Raw genomic sequence first — 27,331 nt, forward strand, 5'->3', positions numbered from 1 at the left:
TCTGGCTCTTGTGCCCAAACTCATTTTGTATAATCTCCATTTCAGCCACCCTCCGGGCACTATACCCATCCACTGCCTTATCAAGCAGCAGATTCTTTTTTTTAACTTTATCTTTATTGTTGAAAGTATTACAAATGTCCTCTTTTTTCCTCCCATTGACCCCTTCTGCCCCACACCCACCCCCTGCCCCAGGCCTTCACCACACTATTGTCTGTGTCCATGGGTTGTGCATAAATGTGTATAAATTCTAGGGTTAATCTCTCCCCGCCCACCCACCCACCCTCTCCTTCCCTCTGAGATCCCTCAGTCTGTTCCATGTTTCTGTCTCTGGATCTATTTTGTTCATCGGTTTATTTTGTTTAGATTCCACATACGAGTGAGATCATGGGATACTTGTCTTTCTCCTGTCAAGCAGCAGATTCTTAAGAGATTTGAGAGAATGTGCCTTAAAAACATGATCTTTGCCTCCATTTCGGAAATTTCTTCTCCTCTAATGATGTCAGCTTTTTGTTGTGGGTTCTTGGCATCTTGTGATGCACAGCATCCCCCTGGGTGCAGTGGAAGAGTCTCAGGATACCACTAGGCCTTCCCAACTTCTCGCCACCAAGGAGGCCATGTAGACGGGACATCACGAATACAGCCCCCAGGAGCTGAGCAGGCCAGGTGAACACAGGAGGAGCAGGTGCAAACAAAGGGACATGAAGAGTAGAGTGAGATGAGGACAGAGGGAAACGAGAGCATGTGTCCAAAGAGGGCAGCCGCCACCAGCTCCAGGGGCCCTGCACAAATGCTGGCCCAGTGCAGTCAGTTCATCCAGTTTTTCGAGAGAATCGAATAATCTGGTATTTGACACAAGACCCACCGATTTGTAAATGTGGAAAACTCATTCAAAATTAAACAAGTGTTGTAGACACTACAAAATGAAAAATGCCTTTGTGGGAGTGCAAATTTGGAACCGCTGACTTACTACGTCCATGGCCTGCCCTCCACTGGGCTTCAGTAGATCCCATAGACTCTAAATCCTTGAGGACGTCACAGAGATTTTATTTCTGTGGCTTATGTCTGTCAATACTTGTTGTATTAGAAATTCAAACTGCAAATGTCATCTACAGTGGTGCCTCAGTTTTCGAACGTCTCCGTTGATGAACATTTTGGGTTATGGAAGCCGTAAACCCAGAAGTAAATGCTTCGGTTTTCGAACACGCCTCAGAAGTGGAACACGCCCCACGGCTTCCGCTGAGCGCAAGATCCTGAGGCCCAGCTGCGGGCTGTGGATCGCTTGGTTTTCAAACATTTCAGAGCTCGAACAGTCTTCAGGAAAAGATTACGTTCGAAAACCGAAGTACTGCTCTATTACCAATTCATTTAAACAACAGTGATAAACCCCATTACATATTAACAAAAGTGAAATATTTTTTGTCTTAAAAAAACCTGTATTTTTACACCTGAAGCCTATATGAGCCTATCAACCAATGTCGCCCCCAATAAATTTAATAATAAAAATAAATTTTTAAAAAAACCTATATTCTCAAAACCAAAAAATAGTGAAACAAAGAAGCTCTGTGTGTCTTGCTTCCTAAAAGACAGCTGGATGCTCTTATCTGCTTCTGCATTCAACCTGTTGTGAAATGATGTTTTTGGTTGAAGCACAATGAAGAAAATCCAGCCTCCCACAGTAACATAGTTGATAAGAGGAGTATTTTTAGCTTTCTCAGATAACTGTGTTTATTCTTTTTACCACGCCAAAACCCAACAAGTGGTAGTTTCTTAAAGCTTAGCTGTAATGTGAAATAGGCAGTCATATCAATAAATCTCTCCTTGCATTTTCAATTTTTTTTTTTTAACCACTCATGACTTTGTAATATTATGCGTTGGTCATTTGGAAAATGTTGATTCACTCAGTTAGATATTCCAAATGCTCACACACTATATTTTACAATATTAAAAAAAAATCACAATCTTTCGCTGTCTAAAATCACTGCCAATCTCATCACACTGTCTTTAAGTATTCATAATCTGTCAAATCATGGTGGCAGATTCAGGTTTTCCAAAATTCTAATCTTTGCTAGAAAGCTCAAATGTTATCCTTGGCAACAAACGCTGTCAGTTGTTTTGCTTGAAGCCACGGGTTCGACTTCATTCATTTTCAAGAAAATATCTCCTGAATACACATGTCTGAGTAGCTTGCTTGTCTATCTTTTTTTTTTTTTAGGTAAAAATGGAAGTCTGTGGGGAAAACACACACCAGCTAGCTCAGGTCACGACACAAGGACACACATCTCAGGTTGGAATCAGCAGAAGCACTTTCTGGGTGCCTTACATGTTGTCACCCAGCCTATGAAAAAGACATGAGAGCCAAGATTTAATAACATTTATAATTCGTCTTCTTGATCAAGAACATTCTTAACTGAAACTGCATGTTCTTTCCTGCAAGGGTAAAGGCTGGTTGGTGCCACCTCCTTGAAGCAAGCCAAAGCTCCAGCAGTTTTCCCCACCATTGCTTTTGCACCATTAGTGCAAATGTCAACACAGTGAAACAGGCAAGTGACATCTTTGTGTCGTGATGAAGATAGTTTTTACCTCATAGACTCCTTAAAAAGTTCAGGGACCTTTGGGAACCGCACTTAGACCTGCTTGCTCTAGACCGCTTGACAAAGGGTGTATTGGCTCACTGTCTGCATAACAGATCACCGCAAGCTCGGTGGCTTAAAACAACACATATTTATCATGGCACAGTTTCTGTAGGTCACAAATCCGGGGAGACAGCTGGGTCCTTTCAGCCTCATAGGCTGAAATCGCGGTATCAGCAGGACAGCCCTCCTTATGGGATGCTCCCGGAAAGAACCCGCTTCCCAGCCCGCTCGGGCTGTCGTCGGAGCTGCAGAGCTGAGGCCCGGTTCCTCGCTGGCTGTCAGCTGGGAAAGGTGGGGGGCGGCCTTTACTCCTGGAGACTTTGCACAGCCTTTCGCTAGAAACCCCAACAGAACAGTGATGAAAATGTTTGGGAACATTAGAGATGGTGGTTCGCGACACTGTGAATGTATGAACTGTCACTGAACTGTCCACTTTAAAGTGGCTAATTTTATGTTATTCACATGAATTTCCCCTCAATTTTTAAAATCCCAAAATATCTTAACATCCCAGTTTATTTGATTAGCAGGCAGTTCAATCGCTCACAGGGACCCCTCCCATCCTCACTTCTCACTTTGGGTTTGGTTCCAGGTTTTTCTGCTAATCACCTCCTCTCCCTTCTATCTCATTAACACCTTTCTGAACTGCAGCATTTTTCTTTAAATTATACTCCAGCCCCTACTCACAAAGGCACCGCCATGGGCACAGTTCCCTTGCTTAATTCTCCAAAGTACAGTCAAGAGCAGACGGTAGTGCTTCACGAAGGTTTCCTGAATACTTGCACTGAACAAAGGAAATTTCGATGTGAGAGAAATACACTTAACATTGGACACCTTGTTTTAACAAAATGTGAGTCTTATTGCAAGGACTTATTTACCATTTGTTGCTTTTTTCTCTCCCAATACACACAAAAGTGGAAGGGCACTATGTAGGTCTAGTAATTGCTCATAGCTCCTCAAATACTCTACAAATTTTAATTTACATAGAATCTAAGATGCCATTGATTTTAAGATGCACCATTATTTTATGCACTCCTTATAAAGAGAGAAAAGAAACACGCAATTACACTATTACACACTGTCAGTTGTGAGCGTCATCATGATTTAAACAATGTTAAAATATTGAAAAATATACATCTTAGAATCAATAAAATATGATAATATCTTTTTGTGCCAACACACCACACTTAAACACATACATATACACATACACCTATGCAAACACACACAAATGGGAGAAGCTTCCCCATTAGGCAGAAGCTGAGAGTGAGTGCAATCATTGGGAAAGATGATTACTATAGAGATGTTTTACCAGGTAGCAAGCTTAGCAGTTTGCTGGGTTCCAGCTCTACAAAATCGATTATTTTATGTTGAGCTTATTCTATGCTGCTGGGGATCATCCTGAAGCTACTTTATAATGAGTTGGAAAACAAAAATAACAAAGAAATATTTTTTAAATGCTTGAATGCTGAATAAAATTAAACCATTGGATACCTTGATTGCTCTAAGAAGTCATGGATTATAAGATGTATCATTAATGTAATACTCTTAGGAGAGAGAAAAGAACACTTCATTAAACGCTTACAAAAATGTCATATATGCCAACAATAGCCCACATTTATCCCCACAACCCCACCCTCCTTTCCTATTCAGTGTCCAAACGCACTAAGCCTTCCTCACACTGTGACTTTAAGGTCCTCATGCCATTTGCAGGGAAGCAGAGCACAGCGAGGAAATGCTGGGATTTGTGAGTGTCCCTGGGACTCTGACCTTTTTGGGTTTTTAGAGTGGATAATATAATTCTGAAGTTTATCCAAGAACACTGAGGTTTTCTATGCATTTCCTATCTGGTTAAACTTACATTAGTCTCTAACTGTAAAAGCCTGGTGCGGATTCACGAAGGGACCTGGGCTGCCATTCCATTCCTGTCTGTTTTTCTGACTCCTGAGAGCTTCAGAGGGTCCTGAAACTGCAGCCTTGTTGACAGGGCAAAAACACTTTTCCCCAGGAAGTAAAAACAGAGTCAAGTTCTCTAGTCTTACCCAGGAATTTTTGAAAGAAAAAAAAAAATTGATTTAAACATACATTGGTTTCTTCTAGTATGTAGAGTGCCCTTTTATGTATATACGTACCTGTATGCACACATATTCTTTAGCTTTCACTTTTTTAAAATTGAAAGCAGAACCCAAGTGTGACACTGGTCACTCTAAGATGAACAGACACTGTTTCCCCTATTATTGCTCCCATCCTGATGGCCAGGCTAAGATTTCTAAGAAAGGAGATTCTTTCACAGATGATTAACAGGTATAGTATATTTCAAAAGGAAGCTCTTTCTTCTCTCTTGCATATTGAATGCTTTTTCTAGGCCACATAAAAATGCTAAAAAAAGACCTCCTGAATTCATTAACCATCCAAAGGTAAATCCTTGGCAACCGGCTGAGATCCCCTAGGATTGCAATCCCTGCATTATGGAAAGCCATCAGAGAGCCAAATGTCAAGCCCAGGTGGACTGGAGTGTGGGATATTAAAAATACATACTCCCACCGGAATGGGTTGGGCTGAGAAGATAATTTTATAACCTAAACTAATTCATTTAGAGTTTAATATGAATCGAACTAATTGAAAGTGACTGAAAATGTCATTAAGTACAGCCACGGCTCAGAAATTACCATCACATCTGTCCACGTCTCTTTATTTAATATCCTCAGGATCAGAATGAGCTGAGCTGAGCTGCCCTTCTGCAGATCTCTGTTCATTTAAGGGTGCACATTGATCCATTCTAGCAAGGATAGTAAACAAAGTGGCCCGACCCTCCCAAGAAAACAGAACCATGATGGTTATGAGGAAGAATTTTGGTGTCAGACAGAAATATGTTTCCCAGAATATATAAATTTAGTTACCTTCTCTGTCCCTCGGATTCCTCATCTGTAAAATGGAAACAATACCATCTACCTCTTAGAGTCCTTGTGAGGACTTAAGGAGATAATGTCTTTAAAATGTTGAGCTCAATGTATGGCATATATTAAGTGGTCTGTAGAAATCATTGTTTTTAGCATAATGGGGAAATTGTCTAGTCTAGAAGACAAAAGCATGACTAAAAAAAATAAAGTAAGCTGAAAAAAAAAATGCAAAAGCCTTTAGCATTTGATGGTGTTTGTCACCATGACTGACTGAAATGAACACATGACTTGAGCCAGGCCAAGTAATCCAAACCCAGGACTTCGGCTGGAGCTCTCAGGAGAGGGTAACCCTCCTTTGATGTTGCTGCACTGTGAGGACATGAATCCCTGTGAGCAGGAAGTCATCCGGCCACCTCATGGGAATGACAACAAAGCAGAGGAAAGCAGGACTAAGAAGTAAAAAGGGGAAAAGAATAACATAGCATGTTGATGGCCTCAGTCAGGCTCTGGATCCAGCCTTGCCTGAAACTTGGTCTGCTACTGGAACGTTCGGCCACCAAAGCCCATAGATTTCCTTTGCACTTAACCCAATTGAAGTTTACCCAGTGAAATCTCTAAATTAATATAATGTTACTTACCTGTTATTTTATTGTACGTATTCTGCCTTGGGACCTTGGAGAACAGGTTTATCTTTAATTCCCCTGTAGGACTGAGCACATAGATAGCACACGACACATAGGATTTGAAACATAGAAGGTGCTTGGATATTTGTTAAATGAAACAAGCATGTTGCCCATTCACTGACCTCTACTTCACTTTCTTAGATGAGATGGAAAAGAAACAGTGGAGATACAAATTGTTTCTAGACTGGAAGGAATCACTAGAGTTGCCACTGCAGGAAAGGAGCAAAGGGACAGGCAATTACAGTGTCCTCCTCGCCTCCACCTGAGAAACCCCCTGTGTCCCCTCCTGCTATTCTACATCGACCGCTTCTATTTCCCTTCGTGTCCCTATATGATGTCCCGCTGCATTTTTCGTTTCAGGATTTGGAATAAGAATTCAGACGTATAAACCTGAAACAATGGAGAGATTAAGATCTAATCGCTCTCACATTTTTGGAAGCAGGAGGGACATCGTGATTAAAGTGTTCTCTAAATTTGCTAGAAGATTGGGGTGGAGGGTCTGAGTGAAGTTTGAGGGAGACAGTTCCTTGTCCCACAAGCTGGCCTCTCTTTCCTCCTCAGGAAAAGCCATTGTGCTTCAGAGTCCAAGAAAGCATTTGTTATAACCAGAACCTTCCCTTGCCTGAGGCCTCCCAGCTTCCCAGTGCTGGGAAAGTGCCAAGTTCAGGTGACAAGTCAATTTCTCTGATATATTCCAATTTCTGATATATTTTATTTTGTTAAGTGACCAACGCGCAACTTCCCTTTGGCAGAAGGACGTGCCCACTCAGAATGACATTTTATATTCAGACACTTCCAATCCAGTTGATATTTCACTTTAAAGATCACTTTTCCCCTTTCCTGCTGGCCACCACTTAAGCAGGGAGACATTTTATAAATAACTTCTGCTTTCAGTCACCCAACCCAGCAAACCTAAAGGCTCAGCATCACGGAGAGGGGGAAAATAAGGGTGGGAATTAGGAGACCTGGGTTCTAAACCAGGCTGAACCAGGCATATGGCTTTACTAGGGATGTTTACTAGATATGTAATGTAGTCTTGGACAATTTACTCAACCTCTTAGGCCATGGTATTTTCCTCATACGTTGTTGCAGGGATTTAAATGAAATAATGTTTGCACAACATTTAACATTGTACCAGTCATTATATAAATGGCTCAGGAAGTAAATTTACTGTGAGCATTTTCATTACACCTATTACTACTGTTATGGTATAACAACAGTTTCTCTTCCAGAGGACAAATTACTGTTCCCATCATGACTGACACACTCGAAGGAAACTGTTTTCCTTTAAGGCAAAGGTTGCAGAACCACACTTGGCTCCTGGGCTGAGGGTTGTGCATTCCAAGGAGAAATGAAGAGAGGGAAGGAAGAGAGGGGGTGGGCTTAGTGTATGACACTTTGTCTAGCAAAAGCCCTGGCTCCCTGATGGTGGTGTCCATGGTGTTCTTGATGATGGTGATGATAGGTTTTTAAACAATGAAAACACTACTCTTATGTATGTTGTATTTCTTTAGTAATAAAAGCAGATCAGCAAACATGGACATAAAAGACACCAGAGGCCAAGAGAAAGACAAAGGGATCTCCTAACATCTTGTTAGGAATCTTGCACGATTGCACCCAGATGAAATTGTTCATGCAGAAAATACCCTCCGAAAAGAGTAGGTAACTGTTATAACATCTAACAGAAAGTCAATATAAATATTGATAATAGTATTTCTTAGTTCTTACTATGTGCTGAGTACTGTGTAAAGCACTTCATGTACATCATTTCATTTCATCTGCACGGTTGCCTTGTGAAGGATGATTCTTTAAATCATATTTTACAGATGAGGGAACTCAGAAAAACTAAGTGATTCACCCAGGTTCATGGAAATAGTAGCAGAGACAGGACCTGAAAACAGATCCTCCCACTTCTAAAAAAAAACTTCTCCTGGCTAGTTACACGGGTGGATGGAGTCCTCGGCTGCTCCTGATGTTGGTGGAGGGGGCAGAGGGAACCTCTCAGCGAGTCAGGCAGGACCCTTTCCTTCTGTTAGGCATTTGGTGACCCAAGTTCAGACCCTTTCAGCCAACTTTCGGTTCTGGGGTTGCCCATTCTGTTGGTGTGGTAATTCTGGCTACTCTCGGTATTTCACATCAGATTTCAATATATTTCTGATACCGTAAACCTTTTTTAAATGTACATTTTGGTGACTTTTAGTATATTTACAAAGTTGTGCAACTATCACTGCTAAAATTTCCAACAATTTCTGAAGTTCGTATAAATGTAGGGCCTCCAGGAGAGCTGAAGGAATATATTCTACTGGATTACCCCTCCTTTAAAGAGTTTGCAGTCTTGTGGAGAAGATGTGGTTTATGAACTTGAGGCTCCTCAGTACTCACAATAAAGAGAATAAAATCATGTAGGAACATACACACTTAAGGAAAGTGCTAAGAGAGGCGAGGACTTGGCCCTGGCGAGGATGATGAGGGGTCCTCGCAGAGGAGGCAGGCCTTGGAGATGAGGGGACATTGGAGAAATGCTGGGGGCCGGGAGGTGTCAGATGCAAGCAACTCTCAGGCTCAGTGGCCACGTGTTAAACTCTTGCCCAGCGTAACTATTCGCCCCACTGAGAGACTGGCTGGGAAGGACTTCAATAGCAAATAGAAAAAAGATTACATGAAGCTGAGTTATTTCAGCCAGAGGTGCCTGGCCTCCTTGAAGGTAATTTATAGGACAGTGACCAGCAGCTCCTCTCAGAATTCGGGCGCGATGCTCGTTGGTTTCAGCGGGCTGTGTGCTTTGTGGAGCGAAGACAGCATTTGGCCCTGGGTTGGAAATTCCTGCTTTAAAAAGCCATTTTGTTGCATTTTGAAATAAAGTGGGAGTGAAAGCCCTGCCCCATGATGCTTCATGGTTAATAAAACTGCAAAGACATTTCTGCCTGGGCATAGAAGATTATTTTAAGCATCGTCTCCCGGGCTCTTTGGTTACTAAGGGAATCCTGTCTGGTTCGGCGGCGCAGACGGGCGAGTTGCCATGACGATCCTGCTAAGCCTGGCTGGAGTCTAAATACCGCAGATGGAAGATCCACTGTCGCTACCTGACTCCTGAGCAGCCTGGCAGCGCCCTCCCTGCCCCTTGCAGCTTTCCGCTGCTCCTCCTAAACCTGCCTCGGCTGCCCACTCCTTGCCACCAGGGTGCACGAGCTCAGCTGGAAGGGCACTCAAGGTCACCGGCTCATCCGGCCTGATGGTCAGGCTCCTGTCCCAGAATGTGTCGTCCATGCTGGGGTATATTCAAGTCTTCTTGGGCATATACAGTCCTGCAAGCCTGGCCTTTGTCTCTGAGTACAGGAAATACTGTTTCTTTGCTGCCAAGAAGGTTGTACATGACTGAACGAGGGAATATCTCCAGCAGTTTGGCCTCACGGCTCGCTCTTGAGACCAACTAATTCTGATCCAGGCTAATCAGATCTCTAGGGAGGCAGACTTAGCACTACCGTGCCCAGTGCTGGCTTATCTGGGCAACCTCTGGAGGCGAAGCTGAGTGTCCCAATATTGTGCCACGCGTGACTCTTCTTGAGGGACAGGCAATACAGTTCCGGAGTCAGCCTGCTCGGGCTCCGCTCCTGGCTCCACCACTTACGGTCTGTGAACTTGGGCGAGCTGCTTGTCTTCTCTATGCCTCAATTTCCTGAAAATAAAGATGACAATCAGAGTGCCTACTTCATAGCTGAGCAGTAAATGAGTGAATATACGTAAACCACTTAAAATCTGCCACTTAGCAAGAGCAATGTGTTCATTATTTCTCCTTTTTCTGGGACCCCTTCCAAGTAGAATCAAAATCCTAAATCAATTCGGTTTCCAGGAATTCCTCAAGAGTCTGTATCTTCTGGAATCAGAGGGGGCACCTTGGCTATGGTTCCACGTGACACTGGTCTAGTGCCACACTCCAGCAATGAGAACTACACTGGCATCAGAAGGAAGACCAGGGAGAAGGGGCTGTCGTTGGCTGAAAGCATTTGGTCCCCTGGCATGTGACTCTCCATTGTCTGTTACTAACATTTTTGTTCAGAACTTTAAAGAAATGCACATAGGTTTAAATACATTAAGTTTCCGAACCGTTCTGAATACAACAGAGGAGGCAGGATGCTGAGAAACAAAACCCACATCACAACATGGCCACACTGCTTTTAAATATATATATATGTTTTTATTGATTTCAGAGAGAAGAAGGGAGAGGGAGAGAGAGATAGAAACATCAATGATGGGAGAGATGCATTGATCGGCTGCCTCCTGCACGCCCCCTACTGGGGATCAAGCCCGCAACCCGGGCATGTGCCCTGACGGGGAATCAAACCCTGATCTCCTGGATCCTAGGTCAACAGTCAACCACTGAGCCATGCCAGCCGGGCTGTTTTTTCTTTTTTAAAGGCTTTCTTCAAGCCAAATGTGTTTCCGTCCTGGTCTGGAGCCCTAAAATCTGTGGGTTTAGAAATTTATAAATAAAGATTGTGCTTTTAAATTCATTATATTGAAGTTGAAAATTGTAATTTGGTCTTGATGGAGGATATCTAAGCAGAATTCATTTTCTTATTGCATGTCATCTGTGAATATTGCAATATGGCCTTTTACGTTTTCTATACCAGCCAGTAATTAAATCTCAAAGTTCAAAATTTCTTCATTTATTTATTCCCTCATCCAATGCTTCATAATACGGCTACCAATTTTAAAATATGCTAAATTCCCTTTAGAAAAATGGAAGAAAGCCAAGAATAATTTAATGAAAAGTCTAAACTCACTTTTAAAAGATTTTTAATTTCAAATATAAGGCATGTTATGAACTAAGAGACAGCATCAATGAATATAAAATGCAAATTAACCAACAATGAAAAATTTATTATTCTGCAGTAAACCAACCATACAGGACATGTCACAAACATTATAAAAACTAACTGAAGAGCCTAAAGGCAAGAACACAGGAAAGATATTTCTAATAAACCCTTGGTTTGAAACCTCCTTCAAAAATAAAATTATTCCTAATGTTTTACTTTATAAGAAGAACACTTATTATATTACCTTTTGGGTTGAATTAGAAGAACAAGAATTATGGAATTTTAGTACAGTAAGTCCTCAATGCAATCAATAGATTCTGCAACTTTAAGGGAAATAACATAACAAAACCAATTCTATCATAGACTAATTGATATAAACAAGAGTTAAGTTCCTAGAGCATCTCATCAATGTTATAACAAAATGACATTGAATGAAAAGATATTATTCAAGGACCTGCTATACTAAAAAGAGATTGTGGAGGTTATCTTTCTTCCAACGATGCACTGAAGTACCAGAGGCAAAGTGGTCCCAGGGTCCCAGGGTCCCAGGGCCTAAGACAGTCTCTGAAGGATGATGTTAATAATGGGAAACTTGAGCTCAGTACCTGAGAACACAACAAGAGCCCTGGCTGGGTCCCTCAAGAATTGGCCCTGATCTTTGTCAATTAGCAGCACACTGCAGTGACAAAATTGACTATAATGATACTTCCCAGCCCCAGCTGGCAATCAGCACACATGTGCTATGTAACAGATGAAGCACATTTTGCTTTGATTCAGTTCATCAGTGGTGCCTGCCGAGGGTCCCATTGACTCAAGGTTCCCATTATGGACCGAGAGAGATTTAGTACTAGGGGCAAATGTTAGACTGAATGGCTGCCTCCTCAATCCTCACTCACCACCTTGTGTCACATGTTTATTTGCCAGTTTTCCTCTTTAACTATAAAGAAATTCTAATGCAAGGATAGTAACAGATTTATCATTGAGAGCCAAAGAAACAAAAGCTCTCTGGTCACATTGCCAAGATTTAAATCTTGGCTCTACCACTTACTAGCAGAGTGATCTCGTTTAAGTTATGTAATAGCTCTGTACTTATTTTCTTGATTGTAAAGTGGAGATAATTATAGTATTATCACATGGGGTTGTTATTAAGTGAGAAAATATACTGAAAGAGTGAAAATGAATCCTGTTAGTAATCAGACTGCAGTGTAATTTATAATGGAATGTCAACACACTATTTCTTTTTTTTTTTTAATCCTGACCTGAGGATATTTTTTCCATTGATTTTCTTAGAGACAGTGGGGCGGGGGGGGAGACAATGATGTGAGAGAGACATATCCATTGGTTGCCTCCGGCACACGCCCTGATGGGCGCGGGGCATCGAACCTGCAACCAAGGTATGTGCCCTTGACCAGGGATGGAGCCCTCGACCTTTCTTTCCATCCGAGGGACGATGCTCTAACCACTGAGCAACTGGCCAGGGCAGCAACACACTATTTCTAACAGACCATACCCAAGGCCACACCACTGGTACAAAAATGACTAACAGTTCCTTCTTCGGAGTGATTTCTGGTTTCTTACCAACATCATCCCTAGTCTTCCTCTGTCCTTCTTTCCTCCAGCACAGAATTATTGAGATGCCCAATTGCTGAACTGTTCTTGCTTCTTGATGCCTTTATTTCAAAATAAGTCCCTACTTCCCTTATGCCACCTTAAAAATCACCCAGCATAAGTCCAAATCTTACAACAAGCCCCTCCCAACTCATTCATACAGAGAGAGGCACCCTTAGGTGTATGCACTCTCTTGCTACAGCAAGCTAATTAAACTTAACCTTGTTCGAGTACAGGTGTGCTCCTGGTGGTCTGCGACTGATGGGCTTCCATAATACTGAGCACACACTAGAGCACACTACATGCATAAGAAGTGCTGACTACTGGCAGTAGTAGGCAAGGCTTTTTACCCCAGCTTCTTCGTAGCACACCTCAAGACACGTTTGTTCAATGAAGGGCCATTCTTATGTAACTGGGAAGCCAGTTAGCATGGCTAAGATGAAGAGGTGTAATTTTTTTCTCCAAAGTGTTATTTAGGACCCCCCGCCCCGCCCCCCCGTAACTGCAACAGCAACTAGTGAAATGGAAGAGCAAGCGAGCAGAGGTTTTGAGCCTGCTGGAGTCCAAGTAGTAATCAGAAATTGACCATATCCTGGACCTTTTCAGCCCAGCTGGCCAGATAGCTATAAAAAGAGGGTGTTAAAATAGCAAAATTTTAAAGTTTCTAATTTACAGATTTCTACAAATAGCCATTGGACAAATTAGAAAAAAAAGACTTCTGGAGTAGAATGAATGCCCAGGGCGCACGCAGGTGATTAGGCTGGGTCTGGAACCAAGGACAGGACTTTGTACAGAAGGTGTATGGCTACCTATTTCTGTGTCCCAAGTCACCCTAAAATTTAGTGACTCAAAATAAGAGCAATCTCTTATTCTCTTTGGCAGTTTCTTCTGTCGGGAGCCCTGGAGCTCCTTGGCTGCGCAGTTCGGGCTTGAGGTCTTTCATGAGTTGCAGCCACATGAGGGGTTGGTTGCTGGGGCCGCAGGATCCACCTCCTGGGTGGCTCACTCCTGGCTGGAAAGTTGGTCCCTCTTCATCTGGGCCTCTCTCCAGGGCTGCTGGAGTGTCTGCAGGGCATGACCACTGACCATGCCCATAGGCAGCAATCCGAAAGGCCAGGACTGAAGTAGCAATACCTTCTATGACCCAGCCCTGGAAGGCACACACCATCCCCTTGGCCTATTCCATTGCTAACACGCCAGCCCTGTTTCAGAGCAGCTCTGCCCATCTGCCAGATGTGCTGTTTTGGGCCAGCACCAAATTCTGAGTCTGCGTTCCCTCATTTATAATATAAAAATAACAAGCCCCTTTTAGGGCTGTTTTGAACATAAGCCAATAAAAGAAAATCAAGCGCTGCTTAGCAGGGATTATTTAGAAGTGATTTCACTTCCTTAACAAGCCTGTCCCTAGCACGTGTCATTCTTCTAAAGCTTGAACTCCGAACGCACTTTTCCCCCCCAAATGCCCTGGAGAGAGAATCAGCCCCCGCCCTCCCCGCGCCAAACCGACCAAAGTAGGACTATTTCGGAGGCAGAACTTTAGTTCCGGGGGCTGACCTGGCGCCCGGAGCGCATTGCGGAGCGGACCGGAAGGGGCTCCCGCGGTTTTTTCCCTCCGGGCGGGCATCGGCGGCAGCCGGCTGGACGGCTTCGGGAGGGCTGCTGCGGACCCTTGGCCGCCCCGTGGGGACTCCCCGAAAGTCCGAGCGGAGGGCCCCTCGGGAGTGTAGCGGCCCGAGCCCTGCCAGGCTCCTCCATGCTTGGTTGGCGGCGGCTGGCTCAGGCCGGCTCCCAGGTGCTGGGCCGCGGCGCCCGGGGCCTGGCTGCTGCCCGGGGCTCCGGGAACAGGTGAGTGTGGGCGAGACGGGGTGGGTGTGTGTGTGGGCGGGGGGGGGGGGTCCCTGCAAAACTGCGACTTCGAGCAGTGGCGTTGCCGGGCATGGAGGGGTCTGCCCTGGAAGGAGGAGGAAGGGGCTGTGTCCAGAACCGAGGTATAGAAGAGTAAGGAGCGTTATTCTCAGGAAGCCCGTTAAAGGACTGAAGGGGTGATTTTTGTTTTGTTTTGTTTTGTTTTTAATGCTTGTGAGCGACTGGCCGCGAGCGTCACCAACAAAAATAATATTCGCCAACTAGGGAGCGTTTTCTATGTACTAGGTGTTCTGTTAAGGGGCCTTCGCTCATGTAGCCTCACGTGAGAGAACTATCATCTGTTTTACAGAAACTATCCTTATTCCGTTTTGCAGATAAAACGGAGGTTTGGACTGAGGAAATAACTTGCCCATAAGTGCAAAATTGGGACTCTAACCTGAATAATCTACCTGAGTACAAAAGGAGATTCGACTACAGAAAGCTTTGCTTCTTTTCTGACCCTCCCTGCAGAACTTCCTCACCTCCTCCCGGGCCTCAGTCCCCCAAGGTCTTTCTTGGAGAGTTGAGCTGACACAAGGTCATGCCCTTTACAGACCTTTTAAATTTACACATCCAGTTCCTTCACCACACTGAGCCTAGGCAGGATCATTGCAGGGAAGACTTGAGCTTAGAAAGATCAGCGTTCCATATTCCATCTTTTCTACTGGATATGAACTATTTAAGGTTCATGTACAAATGGCTTCTCTGTCTATGTAGGACTACTTTGTTAGAAAACTGTTTACCTCAGAAGAGAAGGTGAAGAACTTTTCCTCCAGGGTAACTATTAACAGTTAAAATGTGAACCCCATTATTATCATAAGGCGTGTGGGGGGGGAGACACTTGTATGGAATTCAAGCCTCTCTTAAGACCCTGACAACACTTTCCAATTCATGTGACCTCCCTTCTGTGTAGTAACTAGAGAAACTTGAATTGTGGTTTGTTTTTTATTTTTAATTTTACAGAACAGACACCTGGCTTTTGGTTAGAAGCCTCCATGGCAAGAGTGCTACCTGGTGGGATGAGCATCTTTCTGAAGAAAATGTTTCATTTGTTAAGCAGTTGGTCTCTGATGAAGATAAAGCCCAAATAGCAAGTAAACTGTGTCCTCTGAAAGATGAACCGTGGCCTATACAGCCTTGGGAACCAGGTGGTTATTTTGTATAGGATGAGTTCTCCTAATTACTTTGTGGCTGGCACATTCAAAATTATAGTGGCTGCTTGATAGATTTATCACCTCTTGAATTTATTGTTCATGTCTTAAGTGCGTCTGTTTCGTTCTGGTTTGGTTTACAATTTTATTTCCAGCATCCTATTCTGCTGTTAGTGAATATCTGGTGATAATCAAGGCGTACTAAAGAAGCTGTTTTGTGTGTGAAATGAAAATCATTCTGCATATGTTTTCTTGTTTACTTCAGATAAAAAGACTATAAAAATAAATCAGGGAAGAAAATTTGGAAGAGTATGATCTAAATTATGTTATACAGATGTCTCCAGTTTGGATGTTCTAACACTCCAGGTTTGCCTATCTCGACCCCAGAGTCAGCTCTGTGTGCCTGGTAGAGTGCTAAACCCATCTGTGGACAGACCAAGAGAATAAGGCCTTTCCTGTTGAGAAAGTGATCTCTTGTTGGGGTTTATTAAAACAGTTGAATTGTACAGTGGAACAATTTGATCAATTTATGCAACAAATCTGTGTCATGGTGAAGACCAACATATTATAGCAATGTGACCACTTGTGTCATCTTATAACCCCAGCCAACATTTTAGAATTTGAGTGGTAGATGTTTTCTAATGGAGTTTGATATTGATACTAGAAAAGCAAAGCATATTGAGTGCTTTATCATGCCCTGTATTAATACCACTATTTTAAAACCATTTAACTGTTTATTTTGTACAGTTCTCTTATATTTGTTCTGTATACAGAAATTTATTGAGTACCAATATCTTATGTCAGGCATGTTTGAAGGCGCTTACATCTGTAAGGAACATTTGTGTTTTACTCTATGAATATATCAGCATGTTTCTTATTTGCTTGCTCCTTATTTTGAAACCACGATTTAGGAAATACTGTTGCATCGTGTTGGCAAATGTTGAAAAAGCTCTTGTTAATGTTCATTTGTTTTTAATTGCCAGGTTCTGCTAGAGTAGGCGTTGTAGCAGTGAAGCTGGGCATGATGCCTTTATGGACCAAAGATGGTCGAAAGCACGTGGCCACATTACTTCAGGTAAGAAACAGGAGATGTAGTATCTGTATGTGTGCCAAGATCTATTTGTGTAAACCTAAATGGGCAATATTTGTACCCTGAAACTCGTAACTATATGATGAATAAGTTAATGTTGAGCATAAATACTGTTAAAGAACTTCACTTCTAATGGTTTCAGTGAATGTTCTCACTCTTACCTGAGTGGTGGCCTTCTTGCTACTGGCATGGGATAACTGGGGCAGTAAACAATAAAAGATTGTAACGATTGTAATCTAGCTCCTCACAGATCTACTAATTTAATTCATAGTCAGAAAAAAATCTTGGTTCCATCTTATTTTCATTATGAAGGTCTTTCAACTCCAAAATAATTTTGATCTCTTTGCCAACTCAGAATGTAACACTCTTGTCATAGGAAGCAGCCTTTTGTTCTCTGAGATAAGGTAAACTCCTCTAATGTTCAATAATGTGAGCCCTAGGACCAGAATACCTGGCTTCAAGTCTTGGTTCTGCCATTCTTTAGCTGTGTTCTTTGGAGTGCTGTGTCTCATCTATAAAATATATACTATTTTATAAAAGAAATAATTATGATCTACCTCAAAAGGTTATTGTGAGGTTTGCACAAGGTGATAAATATCAAGCACTTAAAATGTAAAACAGTATTAAATATCCAACAAATGTCGGCTGCTGTTGTCTTTATCATAATTATTATAAAAAGACCACTGATAAAGTTAGGAGACCATCATTCCGCAGATCACTTTGGACAACTCAGTTTATCTTAGGGGCCCAGCCTTAGACAACTTTTTAGGCAGGTGATGGTAATTAAAATAAGAGCTCATGCACATAAGTGCTTAGAGTGCTAATAGGCAGAAGGAACCTACAAGCTCTTAGTAAATTTTTATTGACTCTAAATGATCAAGGATAGGATTATGGTTTCTAGAACTCTAAGGACCTTTGGGAGCTTTCAGGAATGACTGATAGAATTGTAAATTGGTATGACCACTTCAGAAGATAATTTAGCCTTATGTAGTAGAGTTGAGATGAGTGAACCTTGTAGTCTATTGATTCCATTTGTGAAGGTTACTAGAAGATTTAAACAAGTATGCACCATGATAACTGTACAACAATGTTTATAGCAGTATTACTCTTAATATTCTAAAACTAGAAATAATCCAAATGTCCATGAGTGGTAGAATGGGTACATCATGGTGTATTCATGTGTTGGAATGCTGGATAGCAATGAAAAGGAACAGATGGAGCTACATGCAACGATATGGATTAACCTTACACATGTAATCTTGAGTGAAAGAAGTAAGACATGGAAGAAGACATACAATCTGATTCCATTTATATAAAGTTTAAAGCAGACAACACTAAACTACATTATTAAGCAATACTTTCAAAGGTAGTAATTATAAAGAAAAGTAAGTAAAGAATGACCATAAATGTCAAGAGTAGTGGTTATTTCTAGGATAGTGCATCTCAAACAGTGTGCCTCAGAGTCACATGGAGGGCTTCTGAAACACACAGGTTCTGATTTAGTAGGTCTCTGCTGAGGCCTGAGCCCTGCATTTCCACCTAGCTCCCAGATGATGCTGATGCAGCTTGTCTGGGGACCATACTTTGAGAGCCACTGCTCTAGAGGTTTGAAAAAGAAGAAAAGGGTGAGGAGTGATTGGGAAGAGTCACAGATATTTTAGGAATTCTACTTATTGACACTGGTAGTGGTTATGTGCATATTTTCTTTATAAATACTCACTTATATATTTGTGTTTTATGTACTTTTTTAAAAGTTTATTTTTTATTGTTGACAGTATTACAGATGTCCCCTATTTTCCCCCCACTTCTCCTCTCCACCCAGCCCCCACCCCACCCCACCCCAGGCCTTCACCACACTATTATCTGTGTCCATGGGCTATGCATATTATGCACTTTTTTATGTGTTGTATTTGACACTTTTTTTCAAAGGTTATTGTATTTTAAGATTTGGTTGGTGTTAGAGGAATGATGAGATAAGTAACTTTAGGGAAATCCTAATTGTCCTTGGGCCTCAGTGTGACTGATGTGTAATGTTAAAATGTATTTTGGCACAGACTTTGCTTTTTTTTAATGTTTGTGTTTTTAGGTACAAGACTGTCATGTCCTACAGTATACTCCAAAGGAAAACCATGATGGAAAAATGGCAGCCCTAACTGTAGGAGGAAAAACTGTATCCCGTTTCCATGTAAGGATGTATTTTCATTCCTTGAATAGTACATTTTATTAGTTTCAGACCTGAATCTGTAAGTTTTGAGCATATTCCATTGCCACAAACTTGTATTTGTCCATGAGATAGATTGAGGGAGTGGGAGCGGCAGGCTAGTAGAGCCATTGAGCCCTGGAGTCAGCCCCATAGTCTGAGAGACTGAGTTTGTTCCAGTACATCTCACTATCTGGAGCAAGTAACTTTACCTCATAAGCTGTAGTATTTGCCTATCTATAAAATGGGGATAAAAATACTGCTGATATAAGAGGTTTGTTACCAGGGTTACATGAGAATTTTCAAATGTCCCTGGCTTATAACAGACACGCAATAATCTTTTTGCTTATTTTGTTGTCTTATGTTTAGTTTCCTTTTTTTTTTTTTTAAATTGTTTCAACAGTTGATGCCAACAGCATGTGGGGGTTAATGTTGTATATTTTATTTATTTATTTATTTATTTTTAATCCTGACCCGAGGATATGTTTTTATTGATTTTTAGAGAGAGAGAAAGAAAGAAACATTGCTGTGAGAGGGAAACATTGATCGGTTTCCTCCTTTACACACCTACTGGGGATCAAACCCGCAACCTGTGTGTGTGCCCTGACTGGGAATTGAACCCGAGACCTTTCGGTGCATAGGACAATGCTCCAACCAACTGAGCCACACCTGCCAGGGCAGTTTTGTATAGAAGGAGCTTTCAGTGTTTTGGAGAAAGCTGTATACCAACCCACATCAGAATTTTTCAAATGAAGCATTTTTTCCCAAATAGAATACTAATAGAATGCTTAGTATCCTTAATTGGATGATTAAAAGCAGAGAATACCTTTCTAGAAATAGTGATAGTTTTCACTAATGAATACTGAAACATCTTTAGGTTTATTAAAACATTGCTTATCTTTAAGATAAACTTTTTCATTGTAAATTGTTTATGAAATGAACATGGTTGGAAATTAGGGTACAACCTATACTATGCAACTCAAAACTAGCAAATGCTTGTGTGCCTCCTGTTTCCCTGTCATAGGTAACTTTTATTGAGCACTTAATCACATGCCTGGTACGTAAGCATTAAGCCTTTACGTTTATTAAGTGATCTTTTCAGCCTCTGAGACTAAAGAGAATAATTCACTCAGGGCCACCCACTGATAAGAGGCAGAGTGACAAGCAAACTCCAGAACCTTACTTTCTTAACTGTGACTTGATGTCCACCCTCTGGGAACACATACGTGAATGGGGAAGATGGACAAGTAAATCAGCTACCTCAATATAGTATTGTAAATGCAACAAGCACAGAATGGGGGATGACCACTTCTGGTTGGTCAAATCCTCTGAGGTTTCACAGGTAGAAGACCAGAAAGGAGAATGTGTTAAAGGCATACCAGATGGAATGGCCTCTGTAGAAGCAGAGATGTTTGAAAGAGTATGTGTGCTTGGGAAGAGAAGTGTGGTGTGTCTCAATCTTAGTGTGTGGGTGTGGGGCCAGGGGGGAAGGTGGTAAAGGCACAACTGTCAGGATAGAAGACTAAGGAGTTTAGACTTCACCCTGTAGGCTCCAAGGAGCTTTCCGAATTCTTTAACCAGGGTAGTAAGGGGGTCAAATTGTTACCTGGTTAAATAAGTGATAAGAATCTGGAAAGAGGGGGAAGAACATTTAGGAGATTGGTTTAAGCACTAGGGGAGAGTTGATAAAGGCTACAGAGCATTGCATTGGGCTTGGAGGGAGCAGGGATATGTGAAAGATGGGGTGAGTATGAATATGTGGTTAGGGGACTCAGGCACAGAGCGGTTTCTCACTAAACAACTAAGTTAGTGCTTGTGCTGTAACCTGGAATAGAGACAAAGAAAGGGAAGCAGGAGGAAAGATATGTTTGAAGTGTGTAGAGAAAATCCAGGTGGAGTTGTCTCATAAGTACTAGAGAAGTTAGCTGGTTTTGCATATTGTGATAGTATAACTTATTTTTCATTAAAGTTTTATAGCTATTAATTCTTGACAGTTTATTGACTAATAATTTCAAGATTCAAATAATTCCACAGTAATTAAAAGCACAATGAGGTATATATTGAAACTTCTTTTTAAATGTCAAATGTTTGAATTTTTAACTGTATAAATATATGCCGCCTTATGTCAATCATGTGAATGATTCTTTGGTTTAATAGATGCCACTGTTTTCTAATTGATTGTATTTCTGTGTTTTTATAGTGACTAGCACCATCATCTTTATTTTTATTACCAATTATTGTAAATTCACAGCTTTATGGCCTTGATATTTATAAATCAAGCATCATGGTGGGGTAATCCATTCTGCTTCAATAGATCTGTGGACATTACTTCCTCACAACCATGAGATTGTGGAAAAACGAGTGGACATAGGGTCAAAAGAGCTGAGTTCTAATTCTGATCTCTATCATTAGCTCTTTCTCTCCACTTTTTTGAACATCTCTTTTCTTACCCATGAAAACAGGAGATTGGTCCTGATGGTCTCTAAATTCTCTCCCAGTTCTAAAAGTCTCAAATTGGTTCTCTCATATTTTAGTTTTCAAGAAAAAAGTCAAAGTTCTAAAATAAGAAAAGTACTTGCCAGCTCAATTTATTGTTTTACTTAGTGATGATGTCTTACAAATAGAACTTTATTAATGTGATACTAATAACTAAAATATTACAGAAATGCTCTAAACCCAGAACATAAACTTTTAAAACTACTCACTTCTCTAGTGTAGGAAGTGCTACAGAGGCCCTTCTTATTCTTCAAGACATTGATGTTCTGGGTCCGGAGGACATGTATTATTATATTAAGAAAAAGCTTTGTCTCTGAACAACTTTCTTCAGAATAGTTTGTGAAAATGAAGTATTAGAATTCTTTGTAAGGAGAGCATTTTGATTCAGAAAGGGAGAAAAAAATAAAACTGGAAGTATACAGACTTCTTGCATATTATAACCCTTAGGGAAACTGCAAGTAGATTGATTGTGGAGGGTATTTAGATAGAGAGAGAGAGAAAGACCTATGAATATAAAGTAGCGAATAGTTAAGCATTCTAAAATAAATTGGTTGAATCAATTTTGTTTATACAAGGGCTAGAACTGTTGTTCTTTAAATCTGTAAAAGATTTATGCCTCCAAGAAATTCGAGTCACTTTGCTTTTGCTATTTTTGTACCTTATTATAAATAAAAGCTGATATGATACATAGTATTTTTGAATAAGCAAGTTAAGTAGCCTTAAAGTTGATTAAATCAATTCATCTTGGGAGCAGAGAAGCATTTTCATTGTGAGAGGATAATTGTCGAAAACTTTGAAGGGGGGCGGAAATGCAGTCTCATAGATGGGATTATCCAAGTGTGACATTGCTGTCAGTCTTTTAAATTGCCTTTGAAATTGTTTGGAAGTTTAAAAAAACACACACCACACCTTTGTTACACTGCCGCTAGTTTCAACTCAACTGGAGCATTTGGTTTTTCTCACAAATGATACCTAACTAGCTTTGTGATACTTTATTTTTAAAAGAAAAGAATTGAAGTACTCAATCTTAGTGAAATTGGAAGACAATCAAAAAGTGTGTATTACATTTTTTCTTTTTATGTTGCAGTCTGTAGTTATTTAGGTCAAGATGTTTATCTTGTCTATTTTTTATTACTAATAAAGTAGGCTGGGGGATTGTGAGCGACAGAAAGTGGTGCTATTTTAGATAGAGTGATCAGGGAAGGGAAGTTGATGTTTGGATAGAGACCTGAATAAAGTAAGGGAACAAGTCATGCAAAAATCTGGCAGAAAAGCATTCCAGGCAGGGGGAACCGTATGTGTAAAGGACCCGAGGCCACTGTTTAATGTGTTCTTGGACTGGAAGGGAATGTATTGTACCTGAAGCAGCATGAGCCAAGAGAAGAGCAGTGGATGCGGTCAGATTGTATAGAACTTTGTAAACCGTGGTAAGGACTTAGGACTTGATTCTGCATGAGGTGGAAGCCATTGTAGAGACATGAAATAGCTTGAGTTTTAAAAGGAACATGGCAGCCTGTGCATGGAGAACAGACCAGGGTTCAGGAATATGGAATTTTGGAGACTAGTTTAGGGGTCTGTTGATAGAATGCAAGCAAAAGATGGTTGAGTGGAGGGGGGTGAGAAATAGTTGATGTGGGCTATATTTTCAATAAAGTCTACAGGAATTGCTGATGGTTGGGACATGGGATGTGAGAAAGAAGAAAGTCACAGGTGACCATGAGATTTTTGGTCCATCAACAGAAGTATGGAGTTGCCACTGAAATTTGGAAGACAAGAGAAAGCAGGCTTGTCAGGGAAGTGGGGAATCGAGTGCAATTTTAGACTGGTTAAAATTGATGTTACTGTACAACATCAAAGTGAGATACTCAGTTTGCAGTTGGACATAGGAATTTGTAGTTCAGAGTAGAATTTGGGATTGAAGCTACAAATGTGGGAACCCAGAGAGTAGTGACTGGAAGCTGAGTGAGTCTTTCAAGGAGAGTCGTCACCCATGCGAAGCATTACTGATGGAGCCAATAAAATGAGTATTGACCAATGTATTTAACAACATGGACACACTGGTGATCTTGACAGGTCCTTTCTATTGAGTATTAGGGGATGAAAGCAGCTGATTAAAGTTGAATTGAGAGAAGAGGGGAGAGAAAATAGACTGCAAGTCTTTCAGGGAGTGTGGTTGTAAGGGGGAACAGAACGATTAGCTAAAGGAGGCTGGCTTAAGGAAAAGTTTTGTTTTAACATGAGTTATTGCGATATCTTTGTATACCAATAGGAATGTTTCAGTAGGAAGGGGGCAAATAGTGATTTAGAAGACAATGGAGACAATTTCAGGAGTAAAGCTATTAAATAGACGAGAGAGATTAGGAATGAGTACACAGGGAAGGATATGGCTTTTAATAAGAGCATGGACAGTTTATCTGTCATTGTGATTCCCAGCCCTTTTCACATCACAATCATGTGGAGTGCTTTAAAAAAAACACAAACCCTGACGCCTGGATGCCACAGTAGACCAGTGAAATTAGTCTCTAAGCTGAGGGCCCTGGGCATCAGCATTTTCTAAATGCTCCCCATGTGCACCTCGGACAACCTCGAGTGAGGAGGGAGGAGGACAGTATGTAAGTGGTGGTGCAGGCAGTTAGGTGGATTGGGTGATAAGAGCGTGAGGAAGTGCTCTTGATTCCTCTACTTTTTTTCAGTGAAATAAGAAGCAACATGATCAGCTCAAAGGGGAGAGGAGAAGGGAACAGTGCAGGAGGACTTTGAAGGGGATGTGACATGGTTGTCTTGGAGAGTATGAGGATTTAACCCAGGGGAGGGAAATGTAGGTTGGCCAGGCCACATTTAGGATTGACTTTGAAGTTTGTGGTCATGCATTTGAATGTGACCTAGCACATTTTCTTCTGGCTGTTTGGAAACAAGTGCAGAGTAGACAGAGTCGAATTTCCCAGGATTGGGGTTCTTGATACAGGGAAAATGCAAATACAAGCACAACTCTATTTCTTTCCACTACAGAACAAAGGCCTTTCTTCATGTGCTGTATATGAGCTATACTATGCACATGGTTGGATCCTACGTGTAATGGATTATAGATGAAAATCTCACCTCCCTTCAGTAAGGGAGGAGGGTGCTCTTTGTTCATTAGGGAAACAGAGTGCTCTTTGATTTGTTTTTGGTGTGTTAATAACTTGGGTTAGATCTCCGCATTAAACCCCACGTTTATTATTTAGTGTGTTATTTATGCGTGCTGCTTTTCCTCTAGAAATCTCCAGCAAAATTGGAATTTTACCAAGAACTTGGATTGCCACCAAAACAGAAAACTAAAGTCTTCCGCATAACAGATAATGCTGCAATTAAGCCAGGTAATCTGAGGTCAGGGAGGGGAGGAAGGCAAAAATACCCAAATATGTGATTTCTTTAATGTCAGCCCTTTTAATAAAGCTGAATCTATAGTACAAAGCGCCAAACATTTATTTTTAAGTATAAAAATGTATCTGATTCACAAGGGACAAACAAGTCTTTTTTCAGCGAAAAGAACTGTAGAGAACTCTTTGTTTTCTATGAAAGAGGGAGGAACACCTTTGTTTCTAATGTACAGAGAGTTTCACATTTGGAAAAGTCACTCAGAGTAAATACATCATCTTTTAAAATGTGAAGTTTACTGTTTGTAGGTTGGCATGTCATTAAGTGGAGAATAGCTATACTCACCGAGATAGAAGAATTTGAAAAAATATAGCCTGAAATTGGGCAGTGACCAACCATAGCACTTTGATATAAAGAGTATTACTTAAAATTTTCAAAGTATTTTACCTAATCCATGGAATGTCAAAAAGTGAGATTTGGCAATATGATTATATTGGTTCATGTAATTAACAGCATTTGATGTCTTTATACTTAAGAAGAGCTCTCTGATCTCTTGAATTTGAGTTCTAACAAGTAGTAGAAGGATGTTTTGAAGTGCAGGTTTTGCAATTAAATGGAATTAAACTAACAAGTGCAAAAATTAAGTCTACATTAACTTTTGCTGTAGCTCAGACCAGGTGAAATTGTGTGTTGGCTCATTCTAGTACCGAGTCCCTCAACTGGGGCATGTTGTCCTTTAGCCCATGTAGTTAATTAAAGCATGTTTGTCGAATAATTTTGTTATTTTATAGTTGGTCTTTCTGCAGTGATTATATTTGCAGAAGAGAATCTCCTACCATTTTTGAAATCTGTTATCTAGAAGGCTTCCTGGATGTAGTTTATGTTTAGTGAAGTTATTTCTGGGTGGACAAACTTCATATTGATTGTTTTCTTTTCATAAAGGCACCCCTCTTTATGCTGCTCACTTTCGCCCAGGACAGTATGTGGATGTCACAGCCAAAACGTAAGTCCACATAATGGGTTCTTTTTTTCTTTTGTTTTCCTCATATATTAAAAAATAACAGAGCAAGTGAAAGAAGTACAGCTTTTCAAGTTAGTGAATAAAGGATAAGTAACCATTATTCTCATTCATAATTCTAACCTTTGATGTTAGTGACTCTACCAGTTTTTAAATTCCATTGGATTAGTTGTGAGTGATCAGGTCAATTTCATTGGATTAGTTGTCAGTGAAGAGTTCACATCAGATTATAGCATTTAAACTGAGATGTAGGCTTCTTGAAATGCGTCTAAGAGAAAGGTCACATTACTTGGGTTCTTTGTGGGCTGGGCCCACTTCTGTTTTGAATACCAAAGGCTGTATACAGTTTGATGGTAAAATATACATGAGCAGTGCTATGGAGTACTTTTGAGATTATTTTGTAGGCTAGTAATTGGCTCTTCTGTCCAATTCTAGGAAATAGTTAAATTAGAAACATTTTATACAACTTGTGATAGTGGTTGTTGTGCTTAAGGTTCCCCTTAGGTAACTATAAAACGTTTTTGTAACTGTGTTAAAAGCCTAATTAGAATCAGGAAGAAGAAATAGCAGTATACTTTAGGCCTCTTAAGTAGCATGACATTATCTCTCAGTACTAGTTAAGTGAAATTTCTTCCATAAAAGCAAATATTTTTATATTCTTAAACAAGGGTTTAATTTGGTACAAATCAACACTGAATTGTCACCCCAACAGTAATACTGAATTTGAGTTCAGTTTAGACTGGGCAGTGGTATTTTTTGCACTGTATTTTTTTCCTATTTTACCATCTATCAGATGGCTTAAGGTAAGTTCAGTCCTGGCTAGATGATCTCCAGGAAACATTTAGATTTTATGGAAGTAATTTTTCAAAAATTAGCTGAGGTTACCTCACTATGGAATGAAGTAATTGAACCCTAATATATGTTTTCATAGAAACTGTTCAGTATAGGTTATTAGAATCTGCATGACCTAAGCTAAATGAAACTCCAAGTATCAGCTCTTGTCCATTCCTGTTACTTGTTCTGTCAACACGGTGATAATTTTACTTCTTTATATACCTCAGTTTTCTTTTTGACAAAGTCATTTCACAAAGTCTGCAGCCTGTGTTCCAGGAATATTCTGATTAGGAACCCTTTATTTAATCATTTATTTATTTAATTTATTTTTTATTGTTGACAGTATTACACATGTCCCCCATTTCCCCCCTATGCCCTCCCTCCATCCAGCCTCCACCCCACCCCACCCCAGGCCTTCACTGCACTCTTGTCTGTGCTGACTTGGAACCCTTTAAAAGTGAAGTGGTCCACAGGTGCTCTAGGAGAGTGTTAAGATCACAGTGACTGAGCCAAAGCGGCTCTTATCCAGGGAAATCAGATGAGTGTCAGCATCAGTTTCCTTAACACAGTCAGTTAGATACATCTTCATTTCCACACTATTACTGCCTACTTTCAAATGTGAGCCGTTGCAAACAGCTGCAA

At 40.8% G+C, this 27,331-nt stretch overlaps 1 protein-coding gene across 2 annotated transcripts in view; it reads left to right on the plus strand.

The window, feature by feature from the left end:
* The first annotated feature begins 14,191 nt into the window (after window positions 1-14,191).
* Window positions 14,192-27,331, plus strand: part of MRPL3 (mitochondrial ribosomal protein L3) — a 28,672-nt gene continuing 15,532 nt past the window's right edge. Inside the window, exons 1-6 of one of the 2 annotated variants that reach the window (XM_081159442.1) lie at window positions 14,192-14,483; window positions 15,507-15,691; window positions 16,678-16,769; window positions 18,871-18,969; window positions 24,737-24,836; window positions 25,780-25,840. In XM_081159442.1, coding sequence (XP_081015568.1) covers window positions 14,392-14,483; window positions 15,507-15,691; window positions 16,678-16,769; window positions 18,871-18,969; window positions 24,737-24,836; window positions 25,780-25,840 — 629 coding nt within the window. In that variant the 5' untranslated portion in view covers window positions 14,192-14,391. The remainder of the gene's footprint in view (window positions 14,484-15,506; window positions 15,692-16,677; window positions 16,770-18,870; window positions 18,970-24,736; window positions 24,837-25,779; window positions 25,841-27,331) is intronic. The other variant, XR_014000353.1, reaches the window with a different exon arrangement.

The sequence above is a fragment of the Miniopterus schreibersii genome, assembly GCF_964146895.1.
Source record: "Miniopterus schreibersii genome assembly, chromosome: 15".
Taxonomy (NCBI): Eukaryota; Metazoa; Chordata; class Mammalia; order Chiroptera; family Miniopteridae; genus Miniopterus; species Miniopterus schreibersii.